The sequence below is a fragment of the Gigantopelta aegis genome, unplaced genomic scaffold (assembly GCF_016097555.1).
Source record: "Gigantopelta aegis isolate Gae_Host unplaced genomic scaffold, Gae_host_genome ctg5005_pilon_pilon:::debris, whole genome shotgun sequence".
Classification (NCBI taxonomy): Eukaryota; Metazoa; Mollusca; class Gastropoda; order Neomphalida; family Peltospiridae; genus Gigantopelta; species Gigantopelta aegis.
This window is the reverse complement of record NW_024534165.1, coordinates 25,303-46,958: the sequence shown is the minus strand read 5'-3', so window position 1 is coordinate 46,958 and position 21,656 is coordinate 25,303. Positions and strand designations below refer to the sequence as shown.

Here is a 21,656-nt window from a genome sequence, read left to right as displayed (position 1 = left end):
GGCACCACTACAGCACATTGATTTATTAATCATCAGCTATTAGATGCCAAAATAATAAGATGCATTCTGATGATGATGGAATTGGGAAGACACGACAACCAACAGTTCATGTTGGCAGCAGATTATATGACTGCAAACGTATTTTGGTCAATAATGGGTAATAACCCATGATTTGTCAAACATTTATTTATTTGTTGTGGCATTCTATGTATCCACCTCCCAATGACGTTTGGATGAAGTCTATCCCACTCCTCTTGCACCTGGCCAAGTTCAGCTACAGTAACCGTCAGGTGACCTGAGGTTGACGTTTGCTTGGCGTTGATTTGCAAGCCGCCAAATGCGAACATGCCTATCCACGAAGTCCAGATCAGTCAATCTGGACTCATCGAAAAACATAACAGGAGACCATCGACGATTCCTCAGTATTTACGCTGTGTACGCCATTGCCATCTGTTTATCATGTTTCGATTCGTTATTGGTGACAATGCGTGGTCCGCGAGCATGCAGATCAGCTGCATGTAGGCGATTTGTAATCGTATGACCGTCACTTTATCACCAGTAGCCTGATATAACAGTGCAATAATTTGCTTCGCTGTTTAAGATCGATGTCGTAGAGCCTGGGTTCTGATGAATCAGGATCTCATGTGGTTGACCTGAGACGCACTGAACGGGGTCGATCATCGACATTTTGGGTCTGCTGCTATCTGTTCCATAGTATGCAAATCACATATGGCGAAACATCGAACATATTGGCTACGTCATGTTGAATTATACATGTTTGAAGCATGCCAATAGCACTAAAGCATTCTTCACAACATAGACGCCACATCACTAATTCAAAGACAAACAATGCATAAAATCCAAAGAACAAATGTTAATTAATCATGAGATTCAACAAAATGAACAGTAGTAATCACTCAAACAGATTTATTGATGGCTCTGTGATATGTCAAATTGTGAATGACCCCCTACCCACGTGTATGGGGATACTCCGTGTTGTAATTACAGATTGTCGGCTATGACTGGGTGTTAGGTTGTGCAGTCATGAACGTTGTTTTCTAAGCGGTCATTTTTTAAAGCTGATCTCTGTTCCAATCATCGGTAATCATTTGAAGAGTATATGTGACATGCCTATAATAATGTTATGTTTTAGTCTGCTTGACAATACAACGTGAAGCTGCATATTTAAAAGAAATTTGATTATTAAAACTAGTTCAAGATGTATGTGTACTATTATATAGTTTGTAAGTTGGTTGGTTCGTTTCCTCATATATTAATTCAGGATTATTTCACACGTATATCAGAAAGTACAAAACACAACTACAACTAACCGCAGCTTTGTTCATCACTTCCGTCTAAGCAGTCAGGATGTCCGTCACACTTCCGAGATTCCCAAATGATTTCACCATTGCGGCAGCTTAAGAGCCGATCTATGGATGGTACATGCGTTGGCACTTGGACAGTTGGACTAACTGTTGTTTGTAAGTATGCATTTTATAATATCACAATGTGGAATAAACCATTATATACAATTCAATAAAATAAGTATATTTAGTCAAACATATAGTACACAATAGTGATTTGGTGATAGTAAAGGCTGCAGGTTAATTCATATGTATTTATACATTACAGTTTTGGTATTTTTAATACCTTTCTAGTTGTGTCATTCATAATTTAGATTAGTCATACTTAGAATATAAGGCTAAAACAACAAACACAATTGTTAAAAACAACACAAAGGACCTTTTTAAACATATTTAACATTAAAACGCGTTACCTTTAGTTTCATTTCTAAAACCTTTTAACATTTTGTTCTACATCCAAATGTTTTTTGTTTTTTTTCATATGTTTAATAAACTGTTTTAACAATATTCTTAACCTACCCATCTGTTTGGTATTGTTTCTTGCTTCCGTTTCACAGATGAATGCCTTGCCAATAGCGGCACCACACCCAACGTCCTTCCACCATGAGAGATCAGAAGTCTTTGTCCAAACCACACACGATTCCATGTCACCACCATCTGGCTGATATGACACTGCATCTCTCCACCTGAAAACATATTGACAAATAACATCAAATTAAAACTTCAATCGATCAAAAATAAATATCACAGGTTAATAAATTAATAATTAGATTAAAATGTAGTATCTCTTAAGACTTTCAACAGAACTGCGCGTGTTGTAACCTCACCGTGGTGCAGGGGTGTAACATTCTTTTTGAGAATGGCCGATACAGCACAAATTGAAATTTTGAGTAAAAGTAAGTATCTACCTGTGATATTTGTATTTGTGTACAGTTCTTTACACTGTTTTTATTTAAATCTTGAATTTTTATATTGATTTTGACCACCACCTTATTTGTTTGCATTACCATAGTTTGACACCCAATAGCCGATGTATTTTTCATGCTGGGCTGTCGTTAAACATTAATTCATTCAGTCATTCATTCTAAAAGATGATTGTACTCCACAAAAATCTGGGGTGCGGTCAGAGTACACTGACAATGCCCACACTGAGGTAAAGGATTCTTCTTCAGAATAAATGAATGACTTAAATATTATATTGAAACAGATGCGATCACAACACAAGATAAATGATTGATATCCTTCAACTCGGTAAGGCAAGAAAAGAAAATATGTCAAATGATTATCACGTTCAAACATGGTAATACTGAAGAAACGTTCAAAATATCAATAATGAAAAAATAGACAACATAACAAAGCAGGTATTTATAATGTTCATGTATTCAGAATAAATGAAAGAATTTAAAATTATACTGAAACAGATGCGATCACGACATAAGAAACATGATCTATATCCTTCAACTCGGTCAGGCAAGAAAAGAAAATATGTCAATGATTATCATGTTCAAACATGCTAATACTGACGAAACGTTCAAAATATCAATAATGCAAAAACAGACAATTTAACAAAGCAAGTATTTATAATGTGTATGTATTTAGTTATATTAACTTAATGTGATAGATAAATATCAGTTGAAAACTGTATTATAATGTATTCTGCAACAATTATCACTGTGTATTAGGGAGAAATGCTCTACACATCACCATTACAAGACAGTGATTCATGGATTTAAATATAATTGATGTCGTAAAATATAATCAGTGTATCTTCTTTAGAGAAATCATACACACCCTTACCATTTCATAAACGTAGGTGGTTTTCCATCAGTCCACCTATACATGCCTTGATAATGTTTTGGAAAAGTGTTGCCAGATCGCTTGAGCCCTAAAACATATAAAAAAACACAAAGTGACAAACATTAATGTCATTTAGTCACAAAATATCCATTGTAGAGAACACGGTTTGACAATTGTGGTAGGAAACACCCCACCCACCCAGCGATATCCCACAACTGTCAGATATCAATTTACAAGAACCCGATTGGTAGATTCATGTATGGTGATCACATGATATTAAAGGTTCGTAAATACGTTTTAGTTGGAATATATATTTAAATTTCTTTAAAATTTCTTTCTGAGCGCAGGTCTTTACACTGTTTTAATTTGACTGTTATATTATATATTGATGTCGTTCATCACTTGATTTTTATTTTATTTACTATTATTAGTGGTATCCATAATAGTAGTACCTCAGTAACTTCAACAAGTAAATAAGCTGTTTTGTTTTGTTTACTGTATTATTATTATTATTATTATTATTATTATTATATGGTATAGCTCAGAAAAACTTAATGAACGGTAACCAAATGCGATTAAATGAGAGATGCACAGAATGTACAGATGTAGGAAACAGGTTCAGTTACAATACTGCCGCCCCCCCCCCCCCCCCCCCCCCCCCCCCCCCCCACCAAAAAAACCTCATGTTTTAATTTACCTTAGTTTTTATACCTAATAGCCAATGTAGTTTTCGTGCTGGAGTGTCTTAAACATTCATTCATTCATTCATTCATTCGCTTGTTCATTCTTTGTTTCAGTATATGTAAGAATTATAATACTATTCTCATGTTCCTTAGATTCAATTTATCTCATCACTAGTGTTTAAACTATGGATATTTGAGAATTCAAAACTCGCTTCTAAAATGACTAACCTAAACCTAAATATCTGACTAAATATTTTCGCGGCTAAAATAATTATGATCAGGCTTTCATCATTTTCGCAAGGAATTATTTTCGCGACCGTCCCCCGATAAAATCAAAATTACCCTTTTACTCTTTTCAATGACGATCTCACGCACACACTTGGACATGTTCTCTATACTGTCAGCGAGATGTTAATGTTGTATGTATGTCTTTTAAGCCATGTTATCTATGGAACACGCACATGCGATACAGACGATTGAAAAACGCAACTGTCAGGGAAATAACTTTTAATTATTGGTGGTACCCACAATGTTCCATTCAAGGTTAGAAAGAAAACCAACAAAACTGACATTGCATAACAAAAGACACCCAACTGTGTGTCACTTCGATCAAATCCACCTGACCATGCAGGTTAACAGAACCACGTGACCTTGTGGATAATTTGGTGCTTCTGTTGAAGCGTGATACACCCTAATATCGTTCCTTATACAGTATTAAAATGTAGGTTTAGTATTAAATATGTAGCTTCAATCATTTTAGATGTCGAGCTATGAGCAACTATAACCCCCAAAAATGCAAAATGGCTACGATAAACCTAAATTTAAATTAAATACTGGTAATACGTTTGTGGGTTGTTGTTTTTACAAGTGATGTGTTTTAAGATTTTAACACAATTTATGCTAAGATTCTTTTTTGACAATCCCCTATATACTGTTATTCCAGATAAGCAGAAAATAATATTTCGTTTTTACTCACCAATGTGAATGTCGCCTTGTATCTTTATAATACTGTTTATCAGAAATGTCTCTTCCATTGCATCACTGATGGATACAAGATGGCTTTTCTGTTCAGAACATTTCTTTTTTGCATTCATCCAATGAATCCCACTGTAATCATAAAAATTGGTCGACGTCTCCCCTTCGTCTGCTGCATAAAGTCTGTAGCAGTTGCCTTTGTAGAAAGTCCACGTTGAATCACAAACTAAACCAATTGCAGTAAAATGTTTTTGACAGTCATAGATGTATGGAAATAAAATATTGATTTAAATTTTTGGAATTGGTATGTTGATGCTTTTATATTTAATAATTTGAGAAAACCTAATGGTGATGATGATGATGATTATGATGGTTATTGTTGTTATAGTTGTGGTAGTTGCCGTAGTAGTAGTAATAGTTTTTGTAGTTGGGGTTGTAGTATTAGTAGTAATATTAGCAGTAGTAGTAGTAGTAATATTATTAGTGTTAGCCGTAGTAGTATAGTTACAATACAGCCCTTCCCCCTCCCCGAGGAACACAACGTAAAGATAACATTCCCATGACAGAGTGAGTGTTTCAGGTTTACCACACCCCTAAAAATACTACATTGATAGTATCCTAAATTGTATGCTAAAAAGATAAATATTATTAATACAAACCTTTGCAAATTAAAAGTGCAGTTGTTTGTCCAAACGCGGGTATTGTCCTATCTCCCAGCATATCAAACTGTAACACGTTTTCTGTGTCCCCAGCAACCTGTGTAAAATCTGTGCCTTTATGTAATGATATAGCAATGACACGGATACTATTTTCATGAAGGGCACGAGCTTTGCTAGCTGCCAAATCAACTGCTGTTTTCTCTAACTCGAAAGCGATAACTATAACAATACCTATACCATTGAGTCTTCTCCCATTGGTCAGTGTCATTTGTGTTGTTAGGGTTTCATCTAGAGCATCTGCTAAGGTGAAATTGCCACTTTCAATGTTCAGTCTGTGTAGAGATTGAGTGAACGCTAGGTCAGTAGTATATATTTTGTTATCGATTTGTATAACCTTGTTAGTATGAAATGTTAACAACCCAACTCGGTCATTGCCAAAGTAAGATAGTAGGTCCTGTATTGAGCGCAATATTTCATTCTTTTTTGGTGTCGAGTCCTTTAGAATGTTCCCATCTACAATCACGGTGATATCAACAGGGTCAGTAAGACATCTTTCCAATTTTCGGAATATCGTGGTATGAATTTTTTCTGTATAATTTCTAGTTTCTACAAAATAAAAAAGAAGTTTTTTATTCATTGCAGTACCTAATCTGCAGTTGAAACGGTGAATGGCCACGGTCATTATTACACCAAGGCAATACAGTCATATGTTAAAACAAACTGTTTTATCTGTAAACATTAATACAAATCTGACCCATTGTACATATATGAAAGTTAACATTTTATGAAACTTCACACAACAAACTTTCACATAAAATATTAAAACGAAAAGAGATGATAACAATGTCAAGGCATTTATATTAAAATTATCTAAATGTAGTACATGGAATAATACTTAATATGAAATTTCAAACTGTGCTTTAAATATCTGGTATTATTGTTTTCAGTGATTCATGATGCATGAAATCACAGGGTTTTTTTTCAACATGTCACTTTGACTATGTGCTGGCAGAGATAGAGACCTGGCTGAGATAACTATTTTACGATGCAAATTTAAAAAGATTTATATTTATTTGTACAGTTTAAAGTACACCTTACTCTATATGTTATCGTATCTACAAAATTGTAATATTTATTACCATGCCATGAGTGCAGGAAAACTGGTCATTGTTATTTTAAATTTGACAATCAGGAATTTAATACAACATAATATAACTAACAATTACCGAAAAATAGCATAACATAGTCACTAACAATTTTGTTTACTTTTTTGTTACTTTGTTTTTAAGTTAAACAAACACTTAAATAAGGTATCTCTACAGTATGCCACCAAGATTAAATCATTACCAAAACATCTTACACATGCTTGATAATAAATATATGAAGTTGTTTGATGCAAGGCCAAATGCTATTCGTACATTTGGTCTTCGCATTCAGTGGTTATTTTTGCTTTCCAACATTGATTTAACTGACACTTTGGAAACTCCTTCCTATTTTCTTTTACCACATTGGTGTATTACACCACATACAATTGTGTTTGATCTTGCGCATCTGAAGAAAGATCGTACAAATACTGTTGTGTATAAACAGTTTTTCATGGAAATTCAAGACAGGTATAGTGATTACATTTCTGTTTTTATAGACTGATCACGGAATGGGAATTCTCTGGCTTGTGCCACAGTTTTTTTCACAACACACAATACTTGCCATGAGACTGCCTGACTCGGCATCGATCATTAGTGCTGATGTTTGGGCAGTCATAAAAGACGTGGAAGAAATAAAGGATTCTAGTGCATCCAAATTTATTATTTTTACCGACTCACTTTCGTGTCTCCAAGCTTTACGCAATATTAAGCTGGGCCATCACTTAATTGGGATGGTGACACGAAAGTGTGTCATTTTATCCATTGCCCATAACGACATTGTATTTAGTTGGGTGTTCAGCCATGTTGGCATCAGGAGCAATGAAAAGGCAGATTCAGCTGCCAAGCCTGCTTTGGATTTGCCTCATGCCAGAGTTGGTGTACCGTATACTGATTTTAAATATAGTATCAACCAATATATCTTTTCGATGGTGCGGTTGCGAACAAGTTTCTTGCTATCAAGCCAGTCTTGTCAGAGAGGCAGTCATCCTATAACCAGTGCAGGATGGATGAAATTGTCTTGTGTCGTGCTCGCATCGGTCATACGTACTTGACCCATTCATTTCTTTTGAAGAAGGATCCTCCACCTCAGTGTGAACACTGTCAGTGTACTCTGACGGTACGCCACATTTTGGCGGAGTGTCCTCATCTCAGAGAGACTCGAAAAGATATATTTGGAGAAACAAATGTGATAGAATCATTTCGATTCCATCCAGAACTTATCTTACAGTGTGTACGTGATACTGAATTTTATTCTAAATTTTAATTTGATTTATCTGTGATATTTGTATTTTTAGTCCTTTACACTGTGTTTTTATTTAACTGTTGAATTTTTATATTGATGTTGATCATCAGTTTGTTTTTCCCATTACCATAGTTTGACACCCAATAACCGATGTATTTTTCGTGCTCGGGTGTCGTTAAACATTCATTCATTTTAGAATGTGGAAAAATGTGTGTGTTGTTAACTAGTTGCTGAATAAATGCTGGTTACGTAAATAGCTTAATTAGAAGTGATTGCAGAGTTCATTTAGTTCTACAGAAGAAACACGCAGTTGAGAAAATATTAACTGAACAGAGACACAGAGAAACTAGTTAAAAAGGAAAGTCATTTTGCCTTATTTTAGTTTGAATAGTTACTATGTGTATTAGAGAAAAAAAAAAACAACTAAATTAATTTGCCTGGGGCAGGACGTAGCCCAGTAGTAAAGTGCTGGCCTGATGTGCGGTCAATTTAGGATCGATCCCTGTCAGTGGCATCATTGGACTATTTCTCGTTCCAGCCAGTGCTTCACAACTGGTGTTACAGACCATGATATGTACTATCCTGTCTGTTGGATGATGCGTATATTAAAGATCCCTTGGTGCTAATAAAAAATAGTTGTCCATAGTTTCCTCTCTAAAATATATTTGTGGTCATTAACCACATGTCTGACACCACATACCTGTAGTTTCCTTTCTTTCATTTTTTTTTTTTTTTTTTTTTTTTTTTTAAACATGGCTTCCATATGTTACAACCAGTTAAAACTTATAAACTAGCTATGTCTGTATTGTGTAGACAACTTGAATATTATATATATATATATATATATATATATATATATATATATATATATATATATATATAATATAATATATATATTTATTGTAATAAGAATTGTTTATTGTAATAAATATAATACCGGTAAATGTTTTATGACCATACGCAATAAAATATTTTAATTTACTTAGCATAGAGGGAACTTAGTTTATATTATTATTATTTTTTCAAACTGCAGTTCCAGCAATTTATTTACAATTTATATATGATAAGACTAGTAGAGTAGTTCATTCATGTCAGCATAGTTCAGTGGTACAGGTAGATGCGATGGGATATATGATTGATTGCCCTTAGTGGACCCATCGGCTTTTTTCTTACTTCAACCAGTGCCTAGGACTGGTACATTAAAGATTGTGGTATGTATTTCCCTGTCCAATGGGGAAGAGTATATAAATGATACCTTGTCGCTGTTTTGTTGGAGCAGCTACTATGCTGACAACAATTTTCCTTTTGCATTTTACAAACTAAGTGTCGAAATACCTTACAGAGAGGACATATGATAACCATGGTTTAAAAATATCATGTGCTGGCGTGCCATTAAATATTTCTTTCTCATCCATGCCAATATCCAACCTTGTCAAGAAACCTTAACGGCGTATATATATATATATATATATATATATATATATATATATATATATATATATATATATATATTAGGGTCGCCAGGATTTTATATTAAATGACCCATTCATTTATTTTGAAGAAAGATTCTCCATCTGAGTTGGAGCATTTTGGTGGAGTGTCCTCATCTCAAAGAATCTCGAAAAGATATACTTAGACAAAGAACTGTGATGGAATCCTTTCGATTCCATCCAGAACTTTATTACAATTTCTTCGAGATACTGACTTTTATTCTAAATTTTAATATTACCCATTTGTGATCTTTGTATTTTTGCACAGTTCTGTACACTGTTTTTATATAACTGTTGACATTTTATATTGATGTTGATCATCACTTTAGATTTGCCTTTACCATAGTTTGACACCCAATAGTCGATGTATTTTTCGTGCTGGGGTGTTGTTAGACATTCATCGATTCATTCATTCATGATGCATGAAATCACGATTTTGTCAAAATATCCCTTCAGCTATGTGTTGTGCAGAGATACGGACCTGGCTGCGATAAATATTTTGTCGTACAAATTTAAAAATATCTATCGAATACACCTTAAAACATACAGTTTAAAGTACATCTTACTCTATGTATTATCACAAAATTTTAATATTTATTACCATACCATGAGTGTAGTAAACAGGTCATAGTTATTTTAAAGTTGACCATCAGGAATTAAATACAAAATAATAGAACTATCAATTATAGAAAAATAGCACAACATAGTCACTAAAACATTTGTTAAGGTTTCTTAAAGTTAAATAGAACTTAAATATGTGTACCATTGTTTCATAAAACGTACGTTCAATTTCTTGAAACAAAATGGCAAAGACTGCTCTAGTTAATAAAAAACATGCAGTAAAGGGAAATTGTAGTGTGCACATTTACCAGTTGTCTGTTTACAGCGGGCTCCAGTGTATTCACGTGTACACTGACATTGACAGTTGCCATCCTGCAGTTGCGATATCAGGGTACCATTGTTATAGCACACAACTTCTGACGGATCGCAATCTGAATAAATAGGAACATCGTCATTATTAATGTGTTATATCTTCCATGGCAGTATATTGAGTTTACACTAAAAGGAAAAACCCCCACATTTCCGGTGATGTTGTATGTTGAGAATACAACGTTGCTAAATGTGTGACAGTTTTAAAAAAGAAGGTATTTTGTTATTATTAGTAGTGGTGCTAATGCAATCCAAATGTTACAAGGTTAAACACGTTAAAGGGACATTCCTGAGTTTACTGCATTGTAAGATGTGTCCGACTAATAAAATATTTCTACGATTAAACTCACATATTAAATATATTTTCTTGTTTAAAATATCAGTGTCTGTATATTCAATGTGTTTCTGGTCATCTTAATATTTGTAACAAGACCAAACTGGATCTAGTTTTCAAATAACTTCGTAGGTACGAAAAAAAATTATATTAGGAAATAAAATGAAATTTAACCTGATACAAATATTAGAACGATCAGAAACACGCTTAATATACAGCCGCTAATATTTTATGCAAAAAAAAATATATATTTGATATGTAATTACAATCGTTAAAGTCTCTGTTCGTCGATAACATGTTAAAAATTGCAGCAAACTCAGGAATGTCCTTTTAAATGGACCATAGATAGATACTTGTTTTGAAGGCAGTATTACCTTCACAGTGAGGTCCAGTAAGACCTGTTGGACAATCACAGCACTGACCAGTGTCCGTCTCAAACTGCCGCAGTTTACCGGCGTTCTGGCATTCGGTCTTTTGTGTCGAACAAGCTGAAAACAATCAAATATATACAATATTCAGTTAGATGGTGTTGAAACATGTACAGACAGATGTTTGTGCAAGAATTTGTCAGCCATTTCCACCATGGGAAATTCCATTGTGACGAACGTACACATTGGACGACTACAATACTAAATCGTAAAAGTTAATAATAACTTCATTTAACCATTAGTTAAACTTTTATATTAGGCCACTTAAAACTATATTTGTGTAAACCGAAATTGTGTAATGGTAGTCCAAAGGCGTGTGGTGGACGTACGTGCAGAATTAGTGAAAAGCCGGTGTCATCGACATATTGTCAAAATTCTGTGAATCGTTAGTAGTCACATAATTAATTCCTATTTCTACATACAGTCTGCACAACACGAAAACACATCACTGCATAAACAAAATTTAACTGGACATAACTAATGCATGGTAAATATACTCTGTCTAAAAAGAAACGCATAGGTGATAGGGAAAGAAGAAAAGTGTTTCATTTTAAAAATATCGTTTTGTTGTACAATGTTCCTGAATGACCATGGTTGTTAATGTTCCTGGAATGGGACAGCATGCCCAATGCACCCTAAAACAAATTTAACGCACGTTCGGACATGTTGTGCGAAAATTGCAGGAAATCGGCGTGAAATGGTCAGATTTTGCCGAATGCACGTGAAACTCGGGGAAAAGACTGGGGTAGTGATTGGTATTTAAAGCTGTAGTGATTGGTATTTAAAGCTGTAATGCTCGCAATGATACCTCATTTCCATATCGACGTAGACGAGTTACAACATGCCAAGACTAAGCCTGCCGAATCGAAACATTGCAATAGGTCGCCTCCAGTTAGGTGAATCGCAGTCAGCAGTCGCACGGTCCATCAGAGCACCATTTCACGTATCTGGGACAGGTACCAGCAGTTTCAATCAGCTGAAGACCGGCCCAGAAGTGGAAGACCTCGCATAACAACTGCAGCACAAGATCGCTACATCCGGGTTCCGCCCTTGCGTCACGAATTGCCACAGCAACGAACACTGCTGGACGCATACCTGGTTTGAGAAGGGTGTCTGCACAAACCATTCGGAACCGACCCCGAGAATCTGGTTTACGGGCTAGGAGACCGTATGTTGGCCCCGTCCTGCGACGTCAACATCGACATTTACGTGTTCGCTGGTGCACGAATGTACAGGGGTGGAACTTGGTAAACTGGCGGCGAGTATGGATCAGCGACGAATCAGGTTTCCTTCTACAGCGACGTGATGGACGACAACGTGTTTACAGACGCCGCAATGAACGTTTTACCAACAACTGCGTCGCCCAAGTTGACATATTCGTTGGAGGGAGTGTCGTGATGTGGGGAGCCATCTCCTACACCGGCAGAAGTGAACTTGTGTTCGTACAAGGCAACCTGACAGCTGTACGCTACCGGGATGAAATTCTTCGACGTCACATGCTTCCCATTTTGGATCGACAGAGAGAACTCTTTCAGCAGTATCCCTACTCCCTAAAATAAACACTTTTAGGGCATTTCGTCAAATGACCATATCTCCTAAAGTAGGTGTCACAAAAAGTTAATCTTTGTGTCTATAAATATGTTTTAACCCCAAATAATTGATTGGTATCATTACTGTGATTTTTTGGAATTGACCTAATTGGCATAATTCCAAGATGGCGTCCAAAATGGCCGCAGAATACTGAATGAGACATAACTTTGCAAATAGAAGAACATTCCAAGTGACACCTAAAAAAAAAAGAGAGTCAGATACACAAATTCTGCACCCCTCCTCCTCCCTACCATATCCCAGATAATAATTAGAAACCCCATCCAATCAAAAAGTCCACATTAATAAAGAATGAAGTTCAATCATTAAAAACATCAGGCCTATACGTTGTGTTTAATATAGTACGAATGAACCTTTCGTGAATTATCGTCATTTATCATTGATAACTGTCCTAAATATTACTATTTGAAGATTACTTCATTATTAGTGCAAAAGTTTCAAACATGCCAAAATACTGCAGAACTCAAGCTAATCTTATCAGATAATTACATTTTTTTACAGCAATTGAGTGATGTTTTCTTACACGGACAGAATTTGCAATATTTGACCTCAGCCATCCTGCAAGGGGAAATTGACCTGATACACTTATGGCATGAGCATATGACTGACCAAATAACCTTGAGGGTTTTCTACGATGTTGCAGGCATTAGTTGACCTTGGTTGTGCTCAATCTTGTGGTTTCAGTCATCCAACAGTTTCAGGGTCGAAATAGCTCTGCAAGGCATGCATGGTGGTGTGCGCGTTATAGAATGCACGCTGGATATGAGGCACGATTCTGTGGCTGCCTTTACTGAAATCGAAAATCTCTGCATGGAGGTCACAGACATTTGTGGTATAACATTTGTGGTATCTCAGCACCTTCACCAAATAATACTCGGCATTGCGAATCATGACTGTAGAGGGGGTTGAATATATCCCAAAGTTTTTGATATACTTCTCCAGTTCTGCTTTCAAAGCTGCCTTCTTCGTACCAACTTTGCTGGTGATGTCACGCGCTGAAAGGCTGTACCAAAGCTGGGAATACTGTACAGTGCTGATGACCCAGGATGTCGAACATAATAGGAAGGGACACACACCTACCGAGTGGAATGTCCCACTCCAGTTCGTACCCACAGCTCCTTAAGTTCGTGTTGCAGCAATACGGGGATGTGGTAGAGCAGGGCGACAATTACATCTATATCAATGGAGATTAAGACACATACTTTGTGTCTTGCCTCAAGAGAATCCAAGACATGAAGGGGTATACGAAGGTCAGCTTCTTCAAATGATGATAGGTGGGCCAGATCTTTTTCTTTGCCTTGTAATCCATAACACACTACCTGCTCTCATATATTAAAGTGGCCTGTTGCTGAGATTCAGAAGTATTTCCACGAAAATGACGATAGATTAGTTTCTCGAGAAGAAGATTCTTGTTTTTAAAAGGCCGGAACATTTCCTCCTATTTTGGTAGAGGTGGGCTGGTCATCATATCGTTGTCACTGAACAGGAGATTAGAGGGTGTGACATATTTCAAAAGGTCCTTTGTTGTGAAGCCACGATCACGGGCGATTTCAATCATTTTCTCCACAATATTCACCTCCTTCGCAATCTTCGTGATTGTTTGCTGTGGCTTGTTTCTTGTTGTTTTCATTATTTTGAGATTCAACAACGGGATGATAACCAGCCCCGAGAAAAGCCAGCTACTCGAAGAGTTATGCCACAGTCACATATCCACCAGGCCCCATACGAATGTTTCTACCTACGGCGGAATTCTATGATTTCGGTATCACAGGTGTCTGTGGCATCCGTGTAGCAGTCATATATTCAGCGGGGCCCGCGTGGTGCCTTTTGAAGTTTTCTCGACTCCAATTGCGAGGCGCCCGTGGGTAAGTTGCAAGGGTACCGCAGGATAGTCCTACGGACGCCGCACGGTAGTCGGACAGGAGCCGTGAGATACCCGTACGATTTTTACACATCGTACGGGGCTCGAGAGGGACTCGCACGGACATCGTAAGATACTCGTACGATGATCTTGGAAATTGTATGGGTGCCGTACGATTTGAGGGGCCCGAAATTCAGTGCCAAACTCTCACAGCATTCGTACGAATGTTGCAGGGGCCATACTGGGCCCGTGCGATGCTGTATACGTGTCTACGGGTTTACGGCCAATAAACATTTTTACGACACATCAGGAACTTTTAACTCTGCGCTAAAAGCTTCCGATACGCCCTATGGCGAGGAAAGAATGCCAAGGTACCCGCAGGATAGCCACGGCACCCTTGCGGCCGCAGTGAGATTTTGCAAATTTTCCCAGAAATTTGGTCCCGTACGGGCCCTTATCCCAAATCGGTGGATATGTGACTGTAGCATTAGAGACTCATCTCAAGGCTGAGCACTGTGAATATACACATCAGAGAAACTTGTCATTTGTTAAAAACATCGTGGCCACTTTTCGCAAGGTTCGTTTTACTGGCCTTTCCAACTGTCAGGATCTCCTCTGAGTTTTCATGTCATTTTCTGATGTTTATCGTTAGTTTGGCCGATGTGACTATGTGTTCGACATGTACTTGGATGACCCGTCAGTAAGGACAATGAGAGAAGGAAGTGCACCAATACTGTACCAATTGAACACAGTTCCATCGAACCAGGAACACCGCTACCAAAACAGACTTTCTGGCGTTCAAACAACAACAAACGTCTTCTGTCTTCTGGAGAAATAAATCTGTCGTCATCTTCGTGGAAATACTTCTAAATCTCGGCAATACTCCATTGTACTCTACCAGGTAAAAAGAAAAGATATTCAGCCCTCTCTACAGCCATGATTCGCAATGCTGAGCATTATTTGGTGAAGGTGCTGACAAATGTTATATCACATATTTCAGTAAAGGCAGCTCTCTCGACAACCTGCCCCCGACCAGTCATGGTCTGCCTCATATCCAGCGTGCGTTCTATAATGCCCATACAACCATGCATGCCTCACAGAGCCATCTCGACCCTGAAACTGTTGAATCACGGAAACCGCAATATTGTGGCTTTGAGCACGACCAAGGTCAACTAATGCCTGCAACATCATAGAAAATCCTTGAGGTTAATTGGTCAGTCATATGCTCATGTCATAAGTGTATCAGTTCAATTTGCCCTTGCAGGATGGCTGAGGTCAAATGTTGCAAATTCTGTCGGTGTCAGAAAACATCACTCACAGGACTAGCTCTGGTACTCGCCAAATTCGCCAATAGCGAATTTTATTTTAATTTGGTGAAATAATTTCATGTAATAATTGATTTTTAAAAAATAAATAACTGTCGATTTCTGCAATTTTGTAAGTTTAATGGACAATTTGGCGAAATATTTTTTTCTCACCCAGAGCTAGCCCTGACTAGATTCATGTAAAAAATGTAATTGTCTGATAAGATTAGCTTGAGTTCTTAAGTATTTCGGTATGTTTGAAACTTTTGCACTAATAATGTAATAATTTCACTGCAAATGTTCTTCTGTATTCGAAGTTATGTCTAATTCAGTATTCCGCGGCCATTTTGGACGCCATCTTGGAATTATGTTAATTAGGTCAACTCCAAAAAGTCACAGCAATGGTACCAGTCAATTTTTGGGAGATCAAAACATATTTATAGACACAAAGATTAACTTCTTATAGCACTTACTTTAGGAGATATGGTCATTTAACAAAATGCCTAAACGTGTTTATTTTAGGGGGTAGGGATACAATGGGCCTCATGAGTATTATCCAGCAATTCAAGGTACCAAATAGAAAACTGTATTGCTCTGAGCATTTAATAAAGACATTTTTGGCCAATTTGTGGAACTCTGCTTACAGTATTGGTTGACTGAGAAGCCATTAGACTTTGAGCTACTTTCAAATCGAAAGCGATTTCCGAGTAAATATTTGTAAAATAAGGTCATTGTGTACCCCCAACCCAGGTTTATGTCAATGAATAATGCTAAAATATAGTTAGTAACACCCAAATAATTGAAATAAATCAAAATGAATCATCTATGGGTGTCAAATAATTATTTATTGCATGAAACTCTAATATCTTCATTTTAGCCTTTTCGCAGCCAACCAAAAAAATCATAAATATGCTCTGCTGAGAAAACGTACTTAACCTGGAAGTGTTACCCAAACTTTTTCTGAAGACCTTGGCATGTAGAACAAGAAAATTTAAGTTAACTCTCTAAAAGAGAAATGTATGCGAACTACCACCCAGAGCTAGGACTAATGGGACGAAATGGACAGATGTGTACGCCAGCGTGACCCAGAGCCTCGGACTCTTCTGCAGCTGTTACATGCACTGCAGGAAGAATGGGCTAGGATTCCACGTGCCCGGATTCAGAAACTCATTCAGTCTATGCCAAGGAGATGTCGTGCAGTGACTGCTGCTGCTGGTGGCCACACACGGTACTGATTTCAGCGCCCTCGTGTGACGCTGTTTGGTGATGAAAATGCCTCCACTGCCTCAGTCCATAGCAAGAACATTGTCACATATTCATGTCAAGTTTGACTGTGATACGATCATAAATAACGATAATTATGCCACTTTGTATTAAAGGAGGTATTCCATAAATATTTCGCCTATGCCTTTCTTCCTTGACAGAGTATATTGTTACGGACGTACAATAATTTCTATGAAGGATGTACATAATTCAATGAATTAATTTTTAAATAAGGCGAATACTGGTCCACCCAAAACCCCATAATAGACTTTAATGATGAAATAGAATAATACTTGAGGGACATTCCTGAGTTTGCTGCAATTTTAAAGATGTTATCGACTAACAGAGAGTTTTTAACGATTGCAATTATATATCAAATATATTTTTTCTGCATAAAATATTAGTAGCTGTATATTAAACGTGTTTCTGATCGTTTCAATATTTGTACTAGGTTATTTAAGATATTTGATACATTTTCTCACAGACATGTCAGCACATGCCATCACCTTTAATATACATCGTGTGGTACTGGTTTGGAATGGGGGGGGGGATAAAGGTCCGCTGGTGTGTGTGTGTTCAGGGGGGGGGGGGGGGGGGGGTCTAGTTCTATGACTTCAGAACATCAGCCGAGCGCTCAAGTAGATCATTATTTTCATGTAATAATTTGTACACCTGTTCACTTTTTTATAGTTTTATCTACGTTTTCGTAAATCCTCTTTTATTTAAAAAACAAAACAATATGCATGTAACTACACAAATTTACAATGCTGAAACATGTGCAAAAAAAACACACTATCAGAACTGCCAGTGCTAGAGGCCTAGGGCTTGAGTGGGACCAAAGTCAGGTGTTTGATTAGAAAAGCTAACTGAAATATGCACCTGATTCCCTAAATATTTTACAGTCTACCTTTATCACTAGTAACCATTAGCTATATTTATAACATTCTCAACCCCACCATCAATTTGATATATTGTAGACTATTTTGGGATCAGTCTGAATTTTGAAAATAACTTTGTACGGTTTTGGTATTGTCATCTAATGAATCTTATCAACGTTTCGATGAGACAATGCCTTCTCAGTGTTTATTACGAATTGTTTCATTGGGATTGTTTGGAATGTTTTTACCTATATAATGTATGTTAACAGAAATCTCACATTATAACTTCATGCTCCCCAGGGCAACATCACGATTTTGTTTAGTAGGCTAGACAGAAACACCGCTTATTAAAGCCGTATAGTAAAGGTCATAACTTCATTATAGACAACTGGCCTCGGTGGCGTCGTGGTTACGCCATCGGTCTACAGGCTGGTAAGTACTGGTTTTGGATCCCAGACGAGGCATTTTTAATCTGAATGCCAACTCCGCAAGGCTCTATGGGTAGGTGTAAACCACTTGCACCGACCAGTGATCCATAACTGGTTCAACAAAGGCCATGGTTTGTGCTATCCTGCCTGTGGTAAAACGCATATAAAAGATCCCTTGCTGCCTGTCGTAAAATAGTAGCCTATGTGGTGACAGCTGGTTTCCTACAAAAAACAGTGTCAGAACCACCATATGTTTGACATCCAATAGCCGATGATAAGATAAAATAGCAATGGGCTCTAGTGGCATCGTATAGACCATGTACAAATATAAATCCCCATCAACACAATAAATAATTGTATCTCTTACCTAAATTGTTCAATATTGGGATAGGTTAGAGGTAAATGTCCTTTTAGTGTATTTACCCGAAGATGAAATATGTAATTTTTCCTAAAATATATTTTTCCTTCATTTTTTGTTTGTTTTGTTTACATATTTAAAGGAAGGGACAATTAAGGCATTTGGCCTGGTGTGCATATTCAACGATATATAATGCACATTACTGCTTAATATCAACAAGTATAATCGTATAGTTAATTAATAAAACGGTTAAATTTGATGGCTATTATATATAACGGACGCAGCCATTTAGTACCATCTCAGTGAATACGCCCTCTGGCGAGCTGGTGGTTACGTAATACTTAACGCGTAATGAATGAATGAAGGAATGAAAGAATGTTTAACGACACCCCAGCACGAAAAATGCATCGGCTATTGGGTGTCAAATTATGGTAATGCAAACAAATTAACATCAATATAAAAATTCAAAATATAAATAAAAACAGTGTAAAGAACTGCAAAAATACAAATACAAATATCACAGATAGATAATGACTTTTATTCAAAACTTCAATTTGTGCTATATTGGCCATTCTGAAAGAATGTTACACCACTGCACCACGGTGAGGTTACAGCACGCGCAGGGGTACTTTATGCGTAACGTGGAATGAGCCTTAGAACTAGAGAAACACAATCTACCTGGTTTTTGCAGGATGATAAAGTCATACATTGTAATGTTCTGTAATAATACACATCCTAGTAAGCCAGCAATAAGTATATCCTGCACTATATATATTATTTTTCAATACAAAACAAAATACTATTTTCAAAGTGCCTACACAACAAGTCGAAATAATTAACAATGTTTTGTCCATGCATTAACCTACGTACTGAAATGATACACGGAGTGTTTTGTTAGTTAATTAGTATATGCTGTTAGTTGCTTCTACTTGTGATTCCTTATTGGCAGGTGTGTATTTGATTGGTAACCAGACAAGCCAATTAATTGACGCTGTCTAGACACAAAAATACATACCGGTATTGTGGAATATTACCTGTCGCCCCTAAAATGGTAATGGACATGGTTTATTACTGTAAATAGTTTTGTAAAACTATTGATTAAGTGGACTTTTCCATCTAAAACCACAGAACTGACCAATTACGTAGTCCCAAAGAAAAGAAAATTATCACTTGGGTATCGTGGGTTGTCGTTTTTGCTCTAACGCAGTATACCAATAGGCCTAATAGTGTACATTTTCCCTTTGGATTATTTAACAGAGAAAAATACTATAACCCCATTTTGTTCCGTTAATGCAACTTGAAATATATTTAGTTAAATAGTTCATTATATTATTACGTCATTTATGCTGTTTTACCAGTCAGGTTGATCAAAGAGAAGTGCCTTGTCGAAAATTACTGCTTTTGTTTACACTGTACATACGGGAGATGGTCAGGAGCTGACGTCACTTCGCCCCAAGCTACAACACTGGACGTCACAAAAACGAAACAAAATGGCTACCCCCAGTTAGCAGGAATAATCATGTTTTTTTATTAACTCTAAAATTACACGTTTTTCATTTGCTAAAGTGTCAGTATGTGTTGGTGGTCCGCGTATGCATCAGGCTCTTGTTTGAGTTGACCCTACCTTTAAATACATCATGCTGAGGTGTATTTTTGTGCAAAATATGAACACTATACACTTCGGCATTAACATAAGGGTTCTGTTTTTGTCTTCGGGTTACTTTCGGTATCTGGACTAGAAATAGGCTGACTCGCATTTTTAGTTGCTTTTTTAAAAACCATAACCTCCACTTCACACTTGTAGTGATGATCGTAGTATTTGGTTAAAATATTATCGCTGCAGATTCTACGGTCCTTTCCTGTGGGCTACGATTGTCAATTTGTTTTTTTACAAGATAGCCTCCCGATGTAAACAGTGACAGTGCAAGCCTATGTCCTGTTGGCTGTATTGGTAATTCGTGAATGAATGAAGGTTTAACGACACCCCAGCACGAAAAATACATTGGCTATTGGGTGCCAAACTATGGTAAAGTAAAAATAATAAAGTGATGTTCAACATCAATATAAAAATTCAACAGTTAAATAAAAACACAGTGTAAGGGACTGTGCAAAAATACAAGACTCACAGATAGATACAATTAAAATTTTGAATAAAAGTCAGTATCTCGAAGAAATTGTAATAAAAGTTCTGGATGGAATCATTCCATCCGAAATGATTCCATCACCTTTCTCTGACCAAATATACCTTTTCGAGTTTCTTTCAAATACACTCCACCAAAATGTGGCGCACCGTCAGAGTACACTGACAGTGCACACACTGAGGTGGAGGATCTTTCTTTAAGATAAATGAATGTGTCAAGTACGTATGGCCGATGCGAGAACGACACAAGGCTGTTACATCCTCCCTGCACTGTCTATAAGAGGACTGCCACTATGTCAAGACTGGCTTGATAGCATAAGGCTTGTTGGCAATCGCACCGTCCCAATCTTGTTGCCAAGTCGAAAAGATAAATTGGTTGATACCATTTTTAAATCAGTATACGGTACACCAACCCTGGCATGAGGATATGCAAAATGCTTTCTTTTACAGTTTATACAAATGTCATTAGTACAGGTTTTGCTGTCATGGTCAAACTGACCATAACGAGCACATGTCAGCTTGTTTCGACATGCAGTTTGACCATGTCCAAACTTCTGACATTTAAAACAGCGTAAGGGATTAGGTATAAACAGATATACTGAGATATCCGGCTTTAACTGATTGAGGAAGGACTGGATTATTAAAGGTTAAGATCAAAGTATTCGTTGCAACAAACTATTTGTTCCGACGAATCTTGATCCTTTTCAACGATGTTACGCCCTGCGATGATAGTTTTCTGTCATTTCATCTTCAGTGACTCCTTCCAGA

General features: G+C 36.8%; 1 protein-coding gene across 1 annotated transcript in view; it reads right to left on the bottom strand.

Moving 5' to 3' along the window:
- The window catches only part of LOC121366208, a gene marked incomplete at its 3' end in the record, with an annotated part of 62,401 nt that overhangs the window by 20,640 nt on the left and 20,105 nt on the right, over positions 1-21,656 (bottom strand). The window contains exons 7-13 of the mRNA XM_041490741.1: positions 10,995-11,108; positions 10,226-10,348; positions 5,479-6,084; positions 4,821-5,045; positions 3,162-3,249; positions 1,884-2,050; positions 1,332-1,472 (exon numbers count right to left, since the gene is read on the bottom strand). Coding sequence (XP_041346675.1) covers positions 1,332-1,472; positions 1,884-2,050; positions 3,162-3,249; positions 4,821-5,045; positions 5,479-6,084; positions 10,226-10,348; positions 10,995-11,108 — 1,464 coding nt within the window. The remainder of the gene's footprint in view (positions 1-1,331; positions 1,473-1,883; positions 2,051-3,161; positions 3,250-4,820; positions 5,046-5,478; positions 6,085-10,225; positions 10,349-10,994; positions 11,109-21,656) is intronic.